Below are 20,000 nucleotides of genomic sequence, written 5' to 3' on the forward strand. Positions count from 1 at the left end.
TTAGTGGTAGCCAGAGCAGGTACCTGAAGGGGTCTCCTACAGGGCTCATACAGAGCACTATGTGGAGGTTGTTTCTCACACGCTCTATCAGGTAGTGAAACATGGAGTCGGGTGTCTCCAGAACATTGTCCTTCCTGGCCGAGTCGGAGAGGGCACTCTGGACCTGCCCGGGTGAGACACAGCAGTGGTGTTAATGATCGCGTGTGCACACTCGCGCACTTGTATGCGTTACCAGCTGGAGACAGACCTCCTCAAACTCATCCTGCTTGTAGAGGTTGGGCACTTCTCCAGAGCTGAGGATGTTGTTGATGTCCTCTAAAAAGGACTCATCCACAATCTGAGTGTCATTGAACAGGAAAACTGTGGGCTTGTTGTCCACTCCAGTCAACCTGTACAGCTTCTTAATGTCTGCACGAGGAACACCAATTACACAGGTGCAGTTAAAAAAAATGAACACCACATGACCCTTCATTAGCTGTGTAACCTCTGCAAAAAAGGCTGCCTCTGTACTCTGAACTTCATCTGATTTTAAAGGTCAGGAATTCTTCACCAGTAAAATTAGTAGAAACATACTTGCAATGAGCCAGAAGATATCTTAAGCACCATATCATACAGACAAACGTGTTTAAGATCTAGTCCATGCACACACAGGAAACTGCTCATTGTTTTGTTGGTTAGTATATGGTAGCAGAGAGGTGGAAATGTCCTGGCTAAAAGCTAGGCTTGCTCTGTGAACGCCTGCTCTCTTACCCTCTCTAAATTCCTGCTTGCGGTACTGCTTGGTGACTTCCACCTGGAAGAGCAGGTAGTCACAGATGTAGGTGGCCAGTCGGGACAGGCTTTGCCTCCCAGAGCCTCCAATGCCCACCAAGAGCATGTTACCCCTCAGCTGACTGATCACACGCACCACGCGTGTCACTGCAGAAGCAGGGAAACACACACACACAGGTACGCTCATACGATAGGCCAAAAACACAATCACTCATTAACATACAGACTGGCTCAACATGTTGCTGTGACTAATTTCATAATCATTCAGTGCTGCGTTGGAGAGTGGTGTGTCATTAGGTTATGTGCATGTGATCTGGTTAATTGCAGGCAGTGAACTGGGCGTGTGATGTGTCTAATGTTATATCACGGTGGCTGATATGCATCTTAATTCAGTGGCATGCTGTGTTTGATGTGTTCGGTTTGTACCAAGACTTGAGCGACACCAAGACTGATTACACACTGTGTTGTGGGACTGAATGCATAATTGCTTACTTTCCTATGGGGTTTGTAATGTAATTGCATTCTCTATAATGGCAATGAGGAGTGTAATCATTCATAGTAAAGAGATCTCTAAGCTTTTGCATTGGATTGTGAAAGTTTCAGTGTAGTTTGTCTCCACAGACTTGTAATTTTAGCCAAACAGAATACAGAACTGGGGGATTTGGGGCCTTGTTCACTGGCTACTAGTGATACAAGTTCACTCTAAGCGCCATGATCTTCCTTGTTGAGAGGATCATAGTTTAAAATCTAATTTGTTATAATTTACTTGAACATATTGCAGGAGGTGCTGTGTAAATTCACACTGAGCTGTGGAATATTCGTGCTACCGTGCAATGGCAGATGGAAAGTGTAGTGCAGCAGTGAGCTGACCATGCTCAATGGCGTCTCGGAAGAGCACCAGGCTCATGGGGACCACTCCAGGTGTGAGATTGTAGTCCTCCAGCTGAGACTCCATGAAGCCCTTCAGAGCTTTAAAGTCTAGCAGGTCCTCATAAACATGAGGCTCCCTCAGGAAATCACCTACAAACACACGCATTCTCATCTAATCTCAACCATAACAATATAATATTGCAGTTACACTAAAATGACCTTGCTTATTCTGTGGGCTTAACAGTAACATCCATATACACTCAAGAAATAAAGAAATTATGAAGCCATTCATTCAGGCATTGCCCACCCTACAATGCTAAGCAGTGTAAGTCTGTACCAAATATAGGTGGCTCTCTGTTAGGACAGATGCTGTGGTACGTGAGATCAAAAAGAGAGCCTAGTTTCTCAGCTAACAGCCCCACAAATGCCTCCATATCTTCCCGGTCCACCAGCCGATCTGAAAAAACCCTACACACACACACATACACACACACACACACACACACACACACACACACACACACACACACACACACACACACACACACACACACATAAAATGAGCCCTCTGCTGAGTGTTCACATTTAAGTGTATGTGTGTGCACACATGCATTCACTTCACCTGAAGCATTCGTGTATCCACAGGCGAGTGATGCTATGCTTTGTGTCATGGAAGTCTCTGTGAGCTCGTAGTAGACCCTGAAACACCTACAGAGGGACAGCGAAAGAAAACACAACAAAGGGTTAAAGAGGAAGAGTGGCCATGACCATAAACCACAGAGTTCAGAAAAAAAGAACTGATCCAGAGTGGGCACAGAGCCGTCAGCAGTAGGACCAAACTCCCACAGTAAGGGCAGGACAGCTCAGCTTTGGTTTCTGAAATCTTTAAAGTTGCTATTTTAGCTGCATGAAATAATTAAGTGAGTGAGTGAGTGTGTGTGTGTGTGTATGTGTGTGTGTGTGTGTGTGTGTGTGTGTGTGTGTGTGTGTGTGTGTGTGTGTGTGTGTGGTGTTTGCATATTTCACCTTGGAGATGTCTCTGAGGTTGAAGAGGTAGTGTATTTTGGCAGGAGTAGGTAAGAAGCGGCTGATGATGGCAGAGTACAGCTCTAGTGTGGCCTGAGTCAGAACACTTCCAATGGGCTTCACCTCCTCCTCAAACTCCTGCAATTTCTGGTTGATCATGGTGCCATAGATACGCTTGATCTGAGACTCCTACACACACACACACAGAAAGACAAAGGAATGTAATAACTGATTAAATAAAATAATGAAGGTCACTGGAGAAGCAAAACAAAAGTGAAAATGGGGAAAAAATGGGATGGAAAGAAGGGGAGATCAGCTAGTATACGTGGGGTGACAGAGCAGTGCAGATGAGCAATTTAAACATAAATCATAAAAATGGATTAGAGAGATAAAGTAGAAGAAATGAAACGGAGGTGTTATGGAAATGACATAACAGGGCAGAGAAAGTGAGGGATAACCCAGAGAAGAGTAAATGGAAAACCACGTTCACCAGGATGCTTGTGGGAAGGAAAAGGGAGGGAGGACTCGGAGTGTAGGGGGGAAATCAGAACTGAGCAGCAATCAGTCAGTTGGGAGGCTTTTTTATGCATTCTGCAAAATCCGAGTGCCTCCAGTGTTGCTACTCTTATCATTATCATCATCTCCATTGTAATTCTACCAGAGCGAGAGACAGAAAGAATAATAATGAGAAGAAAACGATATCAGTGAGGAGGCACTGAGGCTAGGACACCCTTTCAGTTACAATACATATTACACATGTTAATATGCTTTATGTTAGGATTAGACATAAATATGTACAATCCTTTTAATGAACAGGAACAAAGGGACTGTTGCCTCATTGTTTTAAGCAAGAACAGGCTGGTATAATGATCTGGAACAGATACTGCACAGGCGGAGGTTTCAGGGGCCCAGTGTGGAGCTGTATGCTGAGGCCCACTCACCACAGGGAAAGTCATATTGATGAGATTAAAGCGGCTCTGCAGACGGCTGGAAATATGAGTTCTCCCTCCACCAGGAGGCCCCATGGATGCGAGAAGGAACATATCCTAAAAGAGCAGAGTGTTAGGGGGCAGAGGAAGTCAGCATGTATACTTTATAAGAACTGTTCCCAAACCCGTGCTTAAAGGCCCCCAGCCAGAGGACATTCACTGTGTATTCTAGCTTGTGTGTTCTAGCTTCTAGCTTCTGAACCTATCCACAACCATTTCTGAACCAATCCACAACTGCCTGAAGACTGCCTGAAGACACACATATTAAAAATTAAAATTCTCCTTCTCTCTCACTCATTCTGCCTACCTCTACTCTCATACACACACACACACACACACACACACACACACACACACACACGCGCACACGTAACCCCCCCCCCCATAACCCCCCCACCCCCCCCCCCCCCCCCGCCTTACCTTGACACACTTGAGGGTTTGTTTCTTCCGGTCGTACCAGAAGCCGTAGTCAATCCAGAGCCGCAGCAGCTCCAGAGGGGGCTGGGAACCAAAGTCGTCCACTGCCGGCATGTTCAGGTCATCCAGGAATGCCAGCATCCTCTTCCCGCCCACCGGCACATACACGCCTTTGGTGCGCTTCTCCACTCGCGACTCTATAATGGCCTGTACATTGTTGGAAGTGGTCTAAAGAGAGGAAGACACTGGATATCAGGTCAGAGAAGCCACAGAAAAAAAGGGGACAGGAGAGAAACACACAAAAAAAAAAGCAAGCTCGGGATGCCAAATGAGCAAGGTAATAAAGAGCAGGGGAGGGCGAAGAGCTGGAGTAGCAGGGCAAGCCGGAACAGAGAGGTGGGTTTATAATAACGCTAAATGACACAGTCGGCTGAGCTAAAGGCTGATGGCAAGGCTGACAGACAGTGCTTCCAGCACGCAGGCCACAGTAAGTGCTGCTCATTACGGGCCGTCCTGAACACAGCAGCTGACTCAGCTAATTGCGGCCCCTGGAGTGCAGGACACTAATAGCACACGGGGTATGGAACCCAATTTGACATATGCCATTATTGTGAACTGCAGGCCCCGCTCTGAGGCAGGATGACTCAGGTCCTTGAGCCTGTAAGCAGGTGAGCTTCAGAACATGTATGATGACTAATTGGAGACTATTTGGGACATTACAGGTCCCAAATAATGATACATGACTCCATGATACATAATACATGAGCAAACAACGTGTGAAGTGTTTCGTTTTTTAAATTCATCAGCTCCTGCCTGTCTTTAAAATAAGGGAAGACAGAACGTTAAGCTCAGTTGCACCTGCACAGCCAAACACGCAAATATACATCACTTTCACTCTATATCCACCTGAAATACTACCATTGTTACATCTTTCCTGTAACACGCGTTCTCAACTACTCACCTGGAGATAGAGAGATGAATGACAGATGAATGACAGATGAACAAATGAATCTTAGTGCTTATGTGTGTTAATTGGGTAATTGGGTACTGTGGTATGTCATATCAGTCAACAGGTACTTTAATTGGGTACTGTGGTATGTCATATGCAGTCAACAGGTACCTGAGAGGACATATTGATGGTGAGCATTGACCATTTGGATGGATCCAGGCCCTGCAGGACACTCTGGGCCACTGACGTTTTCCCCGTACCCACAGGACCTGTCAGCAAAACTGGGTACTTGCCACACACCAGAGCCTTCACCAGGAAATTATACCGCACTGTGTCCACAGTAGGAACCATGATCTTATGGAATGGAGCACTGCAGAGAAAGAGAGAGAGAGAGAGAGAGAGAGAGAGAGAGAGAGAGAGAGAGAGAGAGAGAGAGAGAGAGAGAGAGAGAGAGAAAGAGAGAGAGAGAGAAGGCTGAATTTCTGTCAGCTGTGCCTGGTTTTTACTAAATCTCCTCTCCCACAAGGCCTCTGCAGAGAGAGTTTGGGTGATGGAGATGGTGGAGCAGGGAGGACAGAAGCCCAAAAATAATGCAGAGGGTTAGGCAGAGAGAGGACAAGTGGACAAGTGGGACAAGCGAAAAAGATGAGGACCAAAAAGTCAAGAAGAATAGAGAGTTGAGAGAGAGAAGAGACATGTGGAGAGAGGGAGAGAAAGAAAGCAAGAAAGGACAGGAATGAGAGAGGGCCACCTGTTTGAGAAAATGGGTCTCTAAGAAAGTGGACTGAAGTGGAATAGGGCAATGCAGGTGACAAGACCCCAACCCGAAAGACTGGAAATGGAAATATATAATAATATGGCAGCAGGAATGAGTGCAGGAATAAAAAAAGACCCAGTTAGGGAACAAAATGGACAGCAGACAAAGAGTGGGCCACACTCTTTGAGTGAAGAGCCAACGGAGAGAAGGCAATGAACGGAAAAAGACAGCAATACATGAAAAATGGGAGAGGCATAAAGACAGAGAAAGAGAGAGAGAGAGAGAGAGAGAGAGAGAGAGAGAGAGAGAGGGTGGAACACAGGGAGAATGGAGAGAGAGATGGAAAGAATGAGAGGTGAGAAGACAGCTGATAGGAAGGGAGCAGAAGGCTCAGCCGGCTGGGCAGGTGCCAGTCAGAAGGCCTCAGCGGGAGTGTATAGGCGGCGGGTGGTGTCTGCAGGGCTGTTGAGAAACACACACACACACACACACACACACACACACACACACACACACACACACAGACGCACACACACACACACACAGACACACACACACACACACACACACACACACACACACACACACTCACACACAGACACACACACACACAGACACACACACACACACACACACACACACACACACACTCACTCAGACGGCCACTCACTTGGAGGCATAGCGCCAGCCCTTGGGCAGCCTGTCCTCGAATGATGCCCACGTTTTGTTCTTAGTGTCCACGTAGTACTCATAGATGGTGTCCTTGTTGGGGTATTGATTAAAAAAAATTACAGAAACTCTTGGTACTGTGTATTATTTTAGTTTAACAAATGAGTGTGCTGAGTCACATAGTGACATAGTGACTAGTGTGTAGGTTGAAAAATGTGTATTGGTTTGGGTGTGTGTGTGTGTGTGTGTGTGTGTGTGTGTGTGTGTGTGAAGGTGACCGAAGTACAACCTTGTTAGGAAAGGTGCCCTCCATCTCTCGCAGGAAGTTGTCAATCTTCTTGCGGCCATCCTCGTCCACAGACACGCACACAGACCAGATCAGGCTGAAGATAAACCAGAGCTCTACCATGCGGCCACAGTTCTCACTGTCTGCAGGGTTCACCTGCAGGGGATGATGGCACACGGCTGGGAACTCATCCTAAATACTCACCAGCCCAGATGATGTTAGCGAGTCTCAATGTCACAAGCGCCAAGCTTGTGCTGACAATATTTTACAATTTACCACAGACTCCATATGATTTTTGCATCTCAAATTCAGTTGCTTAAAAAAGCAATACACAGGAACATGACTTTGTTCATATCTTTGTCAACAATAAAAAACAGATAATTGAGAGTAGATCACTCAATTTGGGGAAGTCATGAGAGCAGGTGGAGAAGGTGCATGTTCTGACCCCGTTGTCAGGGCTGGCCATGGAGTCGTAGAGTCTACAGAGTGAGATGACTCCGTTTAGTTCAGTGATGGCTACCAGCTCCTTACAGTGAGCCTTCCTGAAGCTTATAGTCTTCTCTATGTATTTGTCAAACAGACGTTTCAGAAGATCTACCTCCAACTATGGAAAGAGAGAAAGAGAGAGAGAGAGAGCGAGAGGGAGAGGGCAAGAGAAAGAGACAGGGGAGACAGAATGAAAGAGAATGAGCATATGGGAGTGCAGAATGGTCATCTACCCATCACTCATGCATGCACAGGATAAGCTAAAGGAGGAACAAATAGTAGGGACAGGGCTGCGTGGGACCTTCTGGCGCTTGTCAAGCCAGGACTGAACGAAGGGCCTCCAGCCCAGGTCGGAGTAGTCATTATAAACCATCCCACAGCGCGACACCGTCGCTGGGGAAGCTACAGCCAGATCCTCCACCTCAAACAACAAGGAAACCTACATACACACAAACAAATGCATAGTAAACAGCCAAGTCTATATTCTGGCCAAATGATCATCTTTTGAAATTTGAAAGGAAAAGTACAGTATACAGGAACAATGGCTTTTCTTTGAGATAGTATTAGGCAGGAGAATGAATGTAGATAGTGATGTTTCTCAGTCTTAGTGGGTGCAGATGTGTAATTGCCATAGGCTGCTAGCTCTACCTGTTCAGGCATGGAGATCCTCTCTCCATTGATAAGCGTCAGGACTTTATTGTCATCCATGACTGAGTTCATGCTTTCAATCCACAAAGTATCCACTGGCCCATCAAACACAATCCACTTCTCATCCAGCTTCTCATCTGAGCTCAGCAACATGAGAGAGGCAGAGACAGGCAGTTAGGAACAAAGCACACACACACACACACACACACCCACACACACACACACACACACTTACTACAGCCTCTCTGCCTGTCTGTCCCTGTCATGAACACAAACAGATTTACAAACATGCTGTCCTATCTTTGACTCTGTTTTCCTCTCCCCTTGTATTTCTTTCGTTCATTCTCAACACATACAGACTTGTAGACTTTTGTAGCGAATGCTCCAACTGATCATTTATCTTTTTCTATCCCTTCATCTGACCATGTGCATCTTCTTTACTCAGCCCACAATAACCACAATAGTTGATCTGCCTTACACACATCCACACCCTCTGTCTTTCTTTCTCTCTCTCTCTCTCTCTCTCTCTCTCTCTCTCTCTCTCTCTCTCTCTCTCTCTCTCTCTCTCTCTCTCTCTCTCTCTCTCTCTCTCTCTCTCTCTCTCTCACACACACACACACACACACACACACACACACACACACACACAAACACTGACTGGGTAAGCGTGTAACATCAAACCTGTCACACACAGCAAAAGCAACTGTCACTTCTCCTCTGGGTGATCTTCCATCTCCAAGCAGCGGGAGGGGAAATAAACAAACCAAGATAAATAGGAACAGATACCAAACATATGGAGCTAGTGCAATTCCTGATTACACCACTCAAACATAAAATTTCTCCACACCAAGCCCCGCACAGCAACAAGACATGATCTAAGCCCTAAAATGAAGTCAGTCGAGAAATATTTTCTGGCAAAAAATACATCAAAATACACAAAAAAAGACAAAGGACTCAAAAGCACTCAGGTAGGCAAATAAATGGCAGTGACTGGCCGGACTAAGAGAGTGACAGATGTCACAACCAATCAGCTATCTCATTTCCACACATCGGCGTGATAACCTGTGCAGGCATGGCGAATACTGGCAGAAACAATGCCGTCAGTCCACTGTATGTTTTCCAGGTCAAAATGGCCATAGAGCTCTTCCAGGGACACAGCCTTAGGATTGACCACAAACTCCTGTATATGTGAGGAAGGGGCAATCACTGGATCTGCTCTATTGCTTTTGACACACAGATAAAGACTGAAAGACAGTGAGGGTGAGGGAGATAGACATTGGGGCCTCAAAAGATGCAAGGACAAGTACTGGTAAATAGAGAGGTAGGAAAAAGGAAGGAAATTGAATCGCGAGGGAGACCACGGTGGAATGCATGCCATCAGGGCACCCGCAGAGAAGCAGAGAACAGAGAGACCAAAAAAAAAAACACACAGGGAGAAGAAAACAGGGAGCGAGTGAAAGAAAGAGAAAGTAAAAGAGAGAGAGAAAGAGAGAGGGGGGGAGAAGGAAAGAGGGGGAGAGGCGAGTAAGGCAGCTCATAAACAGTAGCTGGGTTGTTGCAGCAGAGGGAGAAACAGAGGCAGCAGGGAAAGGGCATCTCTTTGGCACTGACACTCCCAGAGGAGCTCTGCAGCACACATAGACACTGCCTCTGACACACACGCATCCCACCCTACCGAGCGCTGCAGTCTCTGTCTCTCCGTTCTGCAACACAGTGAATGAGAGAAAGACACAGAGAGAGACACAAAGAGACACAGAGAAAGTGAGAGCTAGACACAGAGAAAAAAAGATAGATAGATAGATAGAGAGAGAGAGAGAGAGAGAGAGAGAGAGAGAGAGAGAGAAAGAGAGAGAGAAAGAGAGAAATTTTGGCCCACAGCTCTGCTCACAGTAGGACAGAAGATGATTTTGGAGAGAAAAAGAAGAATGAGCAATGTGCTGGCAAAAACAGCACACGGGAAATTGCCAAAAGTAACATTTAATCCAATCAACACAATAACCCTGTCCAGCCTAAAAAATGTAAAAAAGCCCTAACATCATAGATGTTAGCAAGAGAGACATGTTGATAGTGCTGGTTGGGTAAAATCTTTAAAGCACTACTCAGAGGGAGACAAAGTCTCAGGAAAACACAATTAGCGGAACTGACGGAGTCATGTAGAGTTGGCTAAACCAAAAAAGAAGTGTCGAGATATGCATTCTGAGCTCTCCGAAAGCAGAGGAAGAATGCGATTTAGTCAGGCTGTGACCTGCTGTTCTTTTGTGTGTGTGTGTGCTTGTGTGGCATGTGACTGAGTGTCTTCAGTTCCTACGATATGCTGCACAAAGGGTGATATGTACGTGGGCAAAGCACTATTTCCTGAAACACTGGTGTGTATTCTGTTCACCCTACACCTCAACCTCATAGACCGTTGCACATGTACATGCGCGCACGCGCGCACACACACACACACACACACACACACACACACACACACACACACACACACACACACACACTCTCTTTCATACTCTCTCTGCCTCCTTTCTATATCCTTGTGCTGGTACATGATCAAGAAAGCAATTCTAACAAATTTTAAGCAATGAACTCCATTTGCCTTATTGCTGGAGGTGGAAATGTAAAAAGTACATAGGGTATCAGACACAAAAGAAATCTAAAGTGTGAGGCTCTCCTTTGTGCATCTGTGTGACAGAGACTTACAGCGCTTCAGTAAAAAAAAAAAAAAAAAACTGCCCAAAAGCTGACCAAAATGTGGTGCATATGCTACGTCCCTCTCTCTCTGTCAATTACTCCTCCCTATCCTTACCCGGTGTCAAAACCATCTTCCTCAGTTACATCCCATTATCGCATCTCCACCTTCTATCTTTTGCCAGTAAAGTAAAAATATCAGTTGACAACTATTGTCAGCACATTTTCACAACCCTTAGCAGCAGACACAGGCCCTGGACCCACCGATCCCCCCTTCATGAGTCAGGCTGCAGTGAACTTCACTCCCCTAAGATAGTAAATGATGAAGGAAACTACCCTGGAATATTATTCTTGACTCTCAATCACCTTTTAAAGCCTTCCCTACGGACAAATTGTGTTGTGAGGTGCATCTGCGCCAAAGGACAATATAGAAAAACAAATTTAATGAAATTTCATAAAACCTTCCACCTGCATCCTTGATCCAATTCCTGAATCTCTTTTCAAAAAGGTTGTTGACATTATGGGTGTTCTGGGCATCACAAACTGCTGCTTACAAACAGGTATTTTTTTCCAGAGCTGCTTAAAACGGCTTAGTAAATTCTGTACTCAATTATGGCATTTTTGTTTTCACACAACTTCAGGTGAGTTTATGTGTGGTGCTTTAGTGAAATTCCAGAAAAGGTAGTACAGAAAAAGCTAAGTGATTCCCTTAATGACAGTCATACTTGCAGAAAGGTTCAATCCCATTTCAGAGCTGGTCAAACTAAGTGACTAAAAACCTTTATTGGCCCCTCTGCCAAAAGTAAGAAAGTCTTAAGCAGTCTAGGCAACACAAATCATGTAGAAAGAGAAGAACCTTGCACTGTTATGCTTGACAAACCAACAGTGTGAGTATGTTTTCTACCATTTACAAACACTGCAGGAGCTAGTGCTTATCTGAAAATCAACCAAACATTTATCTTTACTTCATTTGTTTAATGAGTTTAATCAGAGTTTATTGTTCTTCTCATATTCTTCCTGTTTTTACTCCATTTTTACTTCTTCTCATTATTTCTTGTATGGTGTTACTTGCATGTTTACCTGCATTTATTCTCTTTGATTTTTGATTCCTTTAATCATGATTTATTGAATTGTTTCTCTTTTTGATCCTGTCTTTCCAGCATGTTAAATTGTATTTTGATGTATGAGAGGTGTTAGATAAGTCAAGGTCATAGCTGGGCTACACCTGTTTTCTGTGCTCAACCCGTGCTACAGTTACCAGTACCTGCACAGGCAGCTCTCATGAGAGAGGACAGAATGCCGTCGGTCCACTCGTTGGTAGAGAGGTCGTATTCTCCATACAGTTCTCCAAGGCTCACTGCTTTGGGGTTCAGAGGACACTCCTGAGGGATCACAGGTCAGAGGTCAGAGGATCAAGAAAGAAAAGGTGTTGGTAAGTGGGAGGTGAGAGTGAAGTTAGGGATTTAGGGATGAAATAAGGGATATAAGGACAGACAGGGTGTGATTGTTGGACTGAGACTTTGAAGAGTGAGTGATGTGCCAGAGACAGTGGAAGAAAGGAACGTGCGTGAGCATTTGTGTGTGTGTGTGTGTGTGTGTGTGTGTGTCTGTGTGTGTGTGTGTGTGTGTGTGTGTGTGTGTGTGTGACTCAGAGGAGAGATAATGAGGAATCAGGGGGAGGTGATGTTTGTATGGTGGGAGAGAGACAGATACCAGAAATAGATTATGCAAAGAGAAAGGTGTTGAGTCAGATATAAAAGAGAGAAGACAGGCACGGAAGGGTGGAGGGGAAGAGAGCAGGAGAGGGAGAGGGAGAGAGAGACAGGGGTAAGGGGAGAGAGGAAGGGAGGGAAAGATGGAGAGAGAGAGAGAGAAGTATGCTGTAAAAAGACATGACAGTTTGAGTCACAGAGGGAGCATTGAACAAGACCCCCAAAACCGAACAGAATTACACTCGCCCCACACAGGGACCTTACCCACAGAGTTAGACACACACACATCCCATAGGGACAAAACCCTGCAAGCCTTACACACAAACAATGAAACAAGGTTGAGGTGAACATGTGGAGAACTAAAGAGCAGAGGAAGTGCAGGGAAAATAAGAGAGAGATGGGAGAGGTTGAACATAACATAATGTTACATTTTCTGTCCTTACCTTTATCTTATACTGTGCCTTGTCTCTCACACACACACACATAAATACAAGCATGTACACACACACACACAAGCACACACACACGCACACGCACACAAACGTACACACACTCTAAATTCTAGGAACATCATTAAATACCTGAGAAAAGCATTGTATGCACATAACAAAGCAGAGTGGGACACGTGAGAGCAGGGCACTCGACCTTACTCCAGCTCTGATATTAGCTTCACCTGTACGCTTCAGTTCACAATTTGAAATCACGCTTGAGGTGCCTTCCAAATTAATCACATCACAATACTTGAAAACCTGGCATAGAATGAACACAGCTTGTTTTTTTCTTTCTTTTTTTCTGTTGTTTGCCCAGTGGGAAGGAGGTGATGAAGGATGAAGGGAAATGAAGAGGAATGGGGAAAAAAATGAAAGCTACTAAGAAAAGACATGGCTTCAGAGACCTGGAGCCCCAGCCAGCCAGGCTAGCATGAAATGAACCGTGTTGAGCCATGCACGCTTTCCCCCAAACACACAAACACATCGTCACGAGAGTCGCTGGTAAGCGATACCAATTATGAACGCCAGTGTGTGAGACTCTGAGACTCCACAAGACACCCACATGTTGGCTGTAAGTCTACCGAGCACTTTTTGTTCAAGGTTAAATAACCGGAAGAGCACCTCGATCCCTGCGGAGGACGCCTTTATATGAGGGCACTGTTTCAACGTCAGGCATGTGAAACGCTGTTGTGTTAGCACGCTCGCTAACGGCGGCTCATTTTCATACTAATGAATGCCCCAGCGCGGGCACGGAGACAACAGCTGCTATAGACGGAGCACCATGTCATCTCAGAGGCCGCCTCTTTGCCATTAAATCTGCACGTGTTTGAGATAATGAGACTGCAATACGACAAACCTGCGTTATGCTAGTCTAGCAGCGATTGATGGTAAGGAATAACGGTTGTGCCGAATGTTGAAGTGCACACACTGTGTGGTCAGGGCCAGTGTAATTGATGTCCTTGTAGAATAGAAGCTTGCAGATATGTTCAATGATTACTTCATTTTATAACTCAAAAGCAATTAAGACACACAAAGAGTAAAAATGGGGACTGCAGACTGATTTGTGACATGTATGGGCTGCTTTGTAACACGCATGTGTTAGCTGTTGTGGTTATGCATTTGAGCCGATGGTCCACGCCGTCTCTTGCTTGAGGGTACACGTGCGCTGCATATTTTGTTTGCTTTGAGTCATTCGATACGTTTTGTTTTAGTTGGAGTACTGCACTAAGCAGACTGACTAATTACTCGGTGAACTGCGTAGGCGGAAGCTTAGAAAAGGCCTGAAAGATTGTTACGGTGTGGGTGAGGAGTGGGCGTGAGGCAACCCTGAGCGGAGAGACACTCAGCAGGGCTCCCAGGGACAGCAGTGAAGAGGAGGAGTGGAGAGGAGGAGCGGTGAGTGGGCGGGAGGCAACCCCAAGTAGAGAGGTGGCCAGCGGGGGCTCCCGGGGACAGCGGCGGAGAGGAGGAGCGGGACTCACACGGACGAGCTGGAAGCCGGGTTCACCCTTGTGATGCATGGTGCTCAGGACACTCTGCAAGGTCCTCCAGGTGACCGTCTTGGCACTGCCTGTCTTGCCCACGATCATGGAGGAGTGGCGTGAATTTTTGGTTTCATACAGCTGGATGACTTTTGTCACAGTGAAGGGTGTGACCTGCAAACCAGCCTGATGAAGCTCTGCCTCTATGGTCTCCTTCAGCTACAGAGACATAGAGAGGAAAAAGAAAGCGAGAATGAGAGTGTCAGATGAAAAACAGATCGAAGTGCAGACAAGAGGAGGTAGAGAACAGCTCCTCGTGTTTTGGAGATGCTTACAGTGATTCTTAAGAGAGCAGTGGAAAAGCCCTTCGGGATAGTAGTGCAGGTTTGAATCCCAAGTTGATCACCAAATACAAATGAACTTACAAGAAGTACATCTCAAACTTAATAACCATAAACACTCCAAGCTCCCCCTGGAGTGAGACAGACAGACCGACACACACACACACACACACACACACACACTTCAAATCCAAATCGCTACTGAGGCACTAAGGCTCTCTCACTAAACTCTCTCTAATTCAATCCCTTGCTCTTATTTCTCTCTTGCCTCATTAACTGGGTAGAGAGGCAGGGAAAGAGAACGGATCTGAAGCATCTTAGCAAGAACACATTAGCATTAACAGCTGAGGGTGGAGCTGTTTGCTTGACATGAAAGTGAAATGAAAACATTCACAAAGTGAAATGGACTTGAGAGGAGGCAGTGTAGGGGAAAGACTTATGAAGTGAGACAAAATGTGTGTGTCTGCGTGTGTGTGTGTGTGTGTGTGTGTGTGTGTGTGTGCTGTTTCTCCACCCTCATACTTGAGTGGGGCTGATATAGGCAGCAGCTGCTGGCTGTCCAGACTCCAGACGTGTAGGTGATGAGACGTGTGCCGTGCAAGGCATCTGCATTATGCTGTATATCTCACTCACAAAGGCATCCTGGAGCACACACACATACACACACATACACACACAACCACCCACCCACCCACCCACAAACACTCCATGCCTATAGCGAGAGGGAGCTGCAGCATTCGATGAAGTCTTTTTAAAGCTTGTGCCATAACAAAAAATAGATCGACAAAAACATTTTTGAGTCATGTGCAAACTAAAAATGGTTTGGGTGACTTTTTGTTGCACTGGGAAGCATGTATGCAGATGGATTTGATTGAGCTTCTGTAAGCCCGGATGCTATAAACTAGAGGCCTGAGTGGTGGGGAACAGCAGAAACGTCTGTGAGAGCCTGTGATACACAGAGTTCCGACATCCTTCACTGTGGAATCAGCAGTGGGGCATCCTACCAGGGAGTTGACCCAATGCTGGGAGGTGAGATGCCCCAGTGCATGCTGGGAGTCAGACATCCTACCTTGCCATAGTCAATAGTGGGCATGTCCACGGCAGGGAACAGGTCCTGGACAATCCCGTTAAACAGGGGGAGGTCAATGGAGGTCAGCTTAGCAATGTTCATGTCTTTCATAGACATGAGCAGGATCTGGGGTCAAAGGGCAAAAGATATGTCACATTATGTTGTAGGAGTGTCTCTTCTGTGCTTATCTAGATCCACCTTCCTTTTTCTAGACCAGGAGCTTAAATATTAAATATTAATAGTGAAACTGCTTTCAATGTCATTGGTGCCTAAACTAGTTTAGCCTCATATTAACTCATAACACATGATTAAATATTGTATATGGCAGCCTTTTTCACTTTGATTGCTTAAAAACAGAAGTCCTACAGAATAGCATTTACCTCTACATACAGACAATATTCCAGCAGCCTGGAAATTGAAAAAAATCTAGTGTCACATTTTTCATTATTCACACAAGAGGAGAGAGGGACGAGTTTGCACTCAGGTAGTGGAGCGAGTCCCTTTTTAAGTTTCCTTTTCATGTTTTTGTCCTCTTTGATAAATGTTTTATCACAGCCAGCTTTTCCAGTGGGATGGGGCCCAGGTTTTAGTGTTATCCTGCTGTCAGCGGTTCCCAAATACACATGGATACACAGGTGCTAACAGACCGATGCTGATAACACATCATTTAAACCATATAACATAGCTGTGCATATCTCTAGCAAACTGTGATTGGGGTGATTTCTGATTGTCAGGGTGGTGTGAAAATGCCTTTTGTGTATTTTTGTGTGTGAGTGTGTGTATGTGTATGTAACCTCTTCATCTGCAACATCGGGGTAGACCCTGCGCTTCTTGCCAGCATAGCGAAGCAGAGAGGTGAGTGCACGCAAGCCAAAGTCATAATGATCTTGCTTAGACAGCTGTTGCACTGCTAAACAGTACAGTGTGAACACCTTCTTAGCCAACACCTGTGGGGTGGGGGGTGGGAGGAAGAAATAGAAACAGACATTTATTGCATCACTTTTACCCAGAGAAATCAACATGGAAAACAGTGTTACCCAGTCCTGTGTGTTTGTGTGTGTGTGTGTGTGTGTGTGTGTGTCTGTGTGTGTGTGTGTGTGCGTGTGTGTGTGTGCGTGTAGTTTGGCATGTGCGGTGATCTTTGGTTACCATGCCAGCTTGTTCTTCAAAGGAACAGAATGACGCATTCACAAGTACAAACACCACAGTCTTGATAGGTATTGCGAATTCATGGCTCTCTTGAGACAGATACCTGACTCATAAGACAACACTTCACTTCAACAGGGCAAATAGCTCTCTTTCCTCTTTCTCTGTTTCCTCTTTCTCTGTTTCCTCTTTCTTTCTTTCCTTCCTGCTCCAACTGCCCTTTGTTTCACTGTCCTTTTCTTTCCTTTGTTTTTTCTGCATCTCAATCTCTCTCTTCCTCTCTCTCTCGGGCCCTATAGTCATTCTAACTCTCCACTCAATCTGACATGACACAACATTGATATGTCCATTTCCTCCCATTTGCAGGGGTAATAGTCCTCTCAATAGCACATAATGATACTGGGACTATCGATTGTGTAAGGTGACAGTGAGCGGCGGAGCATGTAGGCGGAGGGAGAGGGAGCTTGTGGGCTGGGCAAATGAAATCTAACATTGACATTCAGGGCTTTGCGAAGGCTCGGTGCTGGTTCCCTTCCCGCCGCTCTTAATCTCAGGTCTATTATTTGTCATTCCAAGTCCAATCTCCAGTGCTTCTCTATCTCAATGCCAGCTAACTGGCCTTGTGTACAGCACCAACAAATACGGCTTTTCCATTAGGGCCATGTTTGCTGGAACAGGCGGGAGCTCTCAGTGGATATTTTTTGTGGGGGATTTTGTGCCCACCAGGCCTTGAGTGTGTGTTTTGGTGGGGGCTGGCGTTAAATGTGTTGTGTTGTTAAGCTATGTCAGTTGGGTGTTTCGCAGGCGTGGGCACACGTACACACAGCATGCATGCTGTGTGTCAGCAGTAATCCAACAGTGGATCAGTCTCCGTGTGTGTGTGTGTGTGTGTGTGTGTGTGTGTGTGTGTGTGTGTGTGTGTGTGTGTGTGTGTGCGTGTGTGTATGCGTGTGTGTGTGTGTGTGTGTGTGTGTGTGTGTGTGTGTGACTGGCCTCATCTGTGTTTGTCTATCTGATCCAATCCTGCCCAGCTCCAAAGCTGAATTTAATACCAATGTGCTGTCCACCTCTCTCTTTCTGATAATGATCTAATTGTATTCATGACCTTTGGGCCTGTCTTAATACACAGTAATGGACAATAGCACAGGCTGGCTTAACTTTAGGTATTTTAACATTTAGGCATTTTAACATTTAGGCTTTACATTTAATACTCAAGTACTCGATCCTCATCACAACCACATAGTGTTTGCTAACAGAGTGACGATGGGAGGGCACCTTGCAGTTGTTGAAGCCTTCTCCAAAGAGAGTGATCTCTGCGATGAGGGTGGAGTCAGGGACCACCATAGAGATGGGCCTGAACATGGACTTCAGATTATCAGGCAACTCAGTACGACCAGCGTAGCCTAGAGGAGACCCCATTCACATACATGCTAATAAGTACGCATATACATATGAGGGGATGCATAATACATGCTGACGCCAACACACCACACGCCTACAGTTTTTTAAACACAAGAAATGCTTGTAAACAAATAAAAATGATTCCATGCATGGTGTCAGAGAGTAGCATGTACCAGGGTTCATGGTGATGAAGATGCCACAGGACCAAGTCAGGCAAATCTCTCTGCCCTCAAAGAAGAAACTGCTGGCACCTGCAGACAGAGCTAGGAGGATGGAGAGTATCTGCTGGGCCACTACTGACAGTACCTCAATGTTAATGCGGTTAAACTCATCAAAACAGCCCCATGCGCCAGTCTGGGAATCAACACACACACACGCACACACACACACACACACACACACACACACACACACACACACACACACACACACACACACAGTCATTCATCATATACACATTTTCTAAAATTCATTAGTCATTAAGTTAGTGTCACCTTGGCTGCTTACTTACTGTCCATTAGGTGTTCACAGTGTGTGTCATACCCAGCGTTTATACAATATTTATTACATGCTATTAACATGCACCTGAGCAAGGCCAGAGTACATGCGGCCCATGGATTTGAAGTCCAAGCCGTCAGAACAGTTGACCACGATGACGTACATGCCCAGCGCTTTGCCCAGGTCCTTCACCGTCTCTGTCTTGCCCGTGCCGGCAGGACCTTTAGGGGAGCCCCCACGGTGCAGGTACAGGGCTGTGGTCAGAGTCATGTAGCACCTAAACAACAGGACACACGCTGTACTCACTCCGCCTCCAAGCGCAGACAGGCCGATGCAGGAACACAACTGTGACTACACTTTGATCATGCAGCGGCACTCAGAGACCAGATGTGCCGGTGTGTAAATTGGCTTCAGGCATCAAAAGCTAGTTTAAGATAAGCTTTCATTTTTCATTGCAGTATAACTAACTTACTTATATTTGTTAATAAAATCACACAAATAATAATACCAGTCTCTGATGGCATTTAACAAAACTCACCACTCACAGCTGGACTAAGATGGATAAAGTAAAGGAGGTAATCAATAAGTCCAAGGAAAAGACTAAGTGCTAAGCCCATACCCAGTACACACACACACACACACACACACACACACACACACACACACACACACACACACACACACACACACACACACACACACACACACACACACACACACACACACACACACACTAGACTTTCACAAGCACACAATAGAACCATCACCAAGTACCCACAAAGATACATCCATACATACAAATTCATAAAAACAGACAGGCATCCTCACACACACACAGAGAGACAACAGTAAGTCCATTCTTCCTGTCATTGAGTGGGTTTAACATGTCACGTGCTCATCAACATAAGCCAGGATTTGTTTTCTGTCATTTCATGGAAGTACATTTTGCTGCTGAACTTTCAGTGCTATTTTGCTTTTTCTAAAGGATGCAATAAAAACATCAGCTACTGACTCTTGACTCTCACTTCCCATGTGCATGCCATGAATAATTTATAGTGGGTGAGAGTCTTCACGCTCCCATTGTAACGCTTGCACATGGAGTCCTGGAGCCTGAGCTCAAGACATTCAATTCTGTCCTTATTCCTCTTGTTCTCTCTCATATGATATGAAATTAAAATTAAAGCTTACAACATTAATTAACATTAAGGTGGCTGCCTCCCTCTGTTTCACATTTGCTGTGGAGCAGCGGGCGGAACTCCACTGATCCTGGATCAGTTTGTAATACTAACAACACAGGCCAGTCTGCTA

General features: G+C 45.5%; 1 protein-coding gene across 1 annotated transcript in view; it reads right to left on the reverse strand.

The window, feature by feature from the left end:
* The window catches only part of dnah2 (dynein, axonemal, heavy chain 2), a 104,486-nt gene that overhangs the window by 29,869 nt on the left and 54,617 nt on the right, over window positions 1-20,000 (reverse strand). The window contains exons 37-58 of the mRNA XM_035519901.1: window positions 18,780-18,969; window positions 18,368-18,548; window positions 18,069-18,196; window positions 16,442-16,594; window positions 15,648-15,773; window positions 14,238-14,456; window positions 11,818-11,935; window positions 7,869-8,005; window positions 7,522-7,659; window positions 7,180-7,338; window positions 6,738-6,890; window positions 6,450-6,541; window positions 5,194-5,392; window positions 4,077-4,301; window positions 3,609-3,713; window positions 2,668-2,856; window positions 2,264-2,349; window positions 1,979-2,109; window positions 1,642-1,791; window positions 751-918; window positions 248-408; window positions 24-163 (exon numbers count right to left, since the gene is read on the reverse strand). Coding sequence (XP_035375794.1) covers window positions 24-163; window positions 248-408; window positions 751-918; window positions 1,642-1,791; window positions 1,979-2,109; window positions 2,264-2,349; window positions 2,668-2,856; window positions 3,609-3,713; window positions 4,077-4,301; window positions 5,194-5,392; window positions 6,450-6,541; window positions 6,738-6,890; window positions 7,180-7,338; window positions 7,522-7,659; window positions 7,869-8,005; window positions 11,818-11,935; window positions 14,238-14,456; window positions 15,648-15,773; window positions 16,442-16,594; window positions 18,069-18,196; window positions 18,368-18,548; window positions 18,780-18,969 — 3,348 coding nt within the window. The remainder of the gene's footprint in view (window positions 1-23; window positions 164-247; window positions 409-750; window positions 919-1,641; window positions 1,792-1,978; window positions 2,110-2,263; window positions 2,350-2,667; window positions 2,857-3,608; window positions 3,714-4,076; window positions 4,302-5,193; window positions 5,393-6,449; window positions 6,542-6,737; window positions 6,891-7,179; window positions 7,339-7,521; window positions 7,660-7,868; window positions 8,006-11,817; window positions 11,936-14,237; window positions 14,457-15,647; window positions 15,774-16,441; window positions 16,595-18,068; window positions 18,197-18,367; window positions 18,549-18,779; window positions 18,970-20,000) is intronic.

Source organism: Electrophorus electricus, chromosome 19 (genome assembly GCF_013358815.1).
Source record: "Electrophorus electricus isolate fEleEle1 chromosome 19, fEleEle1.pri, whole genome shotgun sequence".
Classification (NCBI taxonomy): domain Eukaryota; kingdom Metazoa; phylum Chordata; class Actinopteri; order Gymnotiformes; family Gymnotidae; genus Electrophorus; species Electrophorus electricus.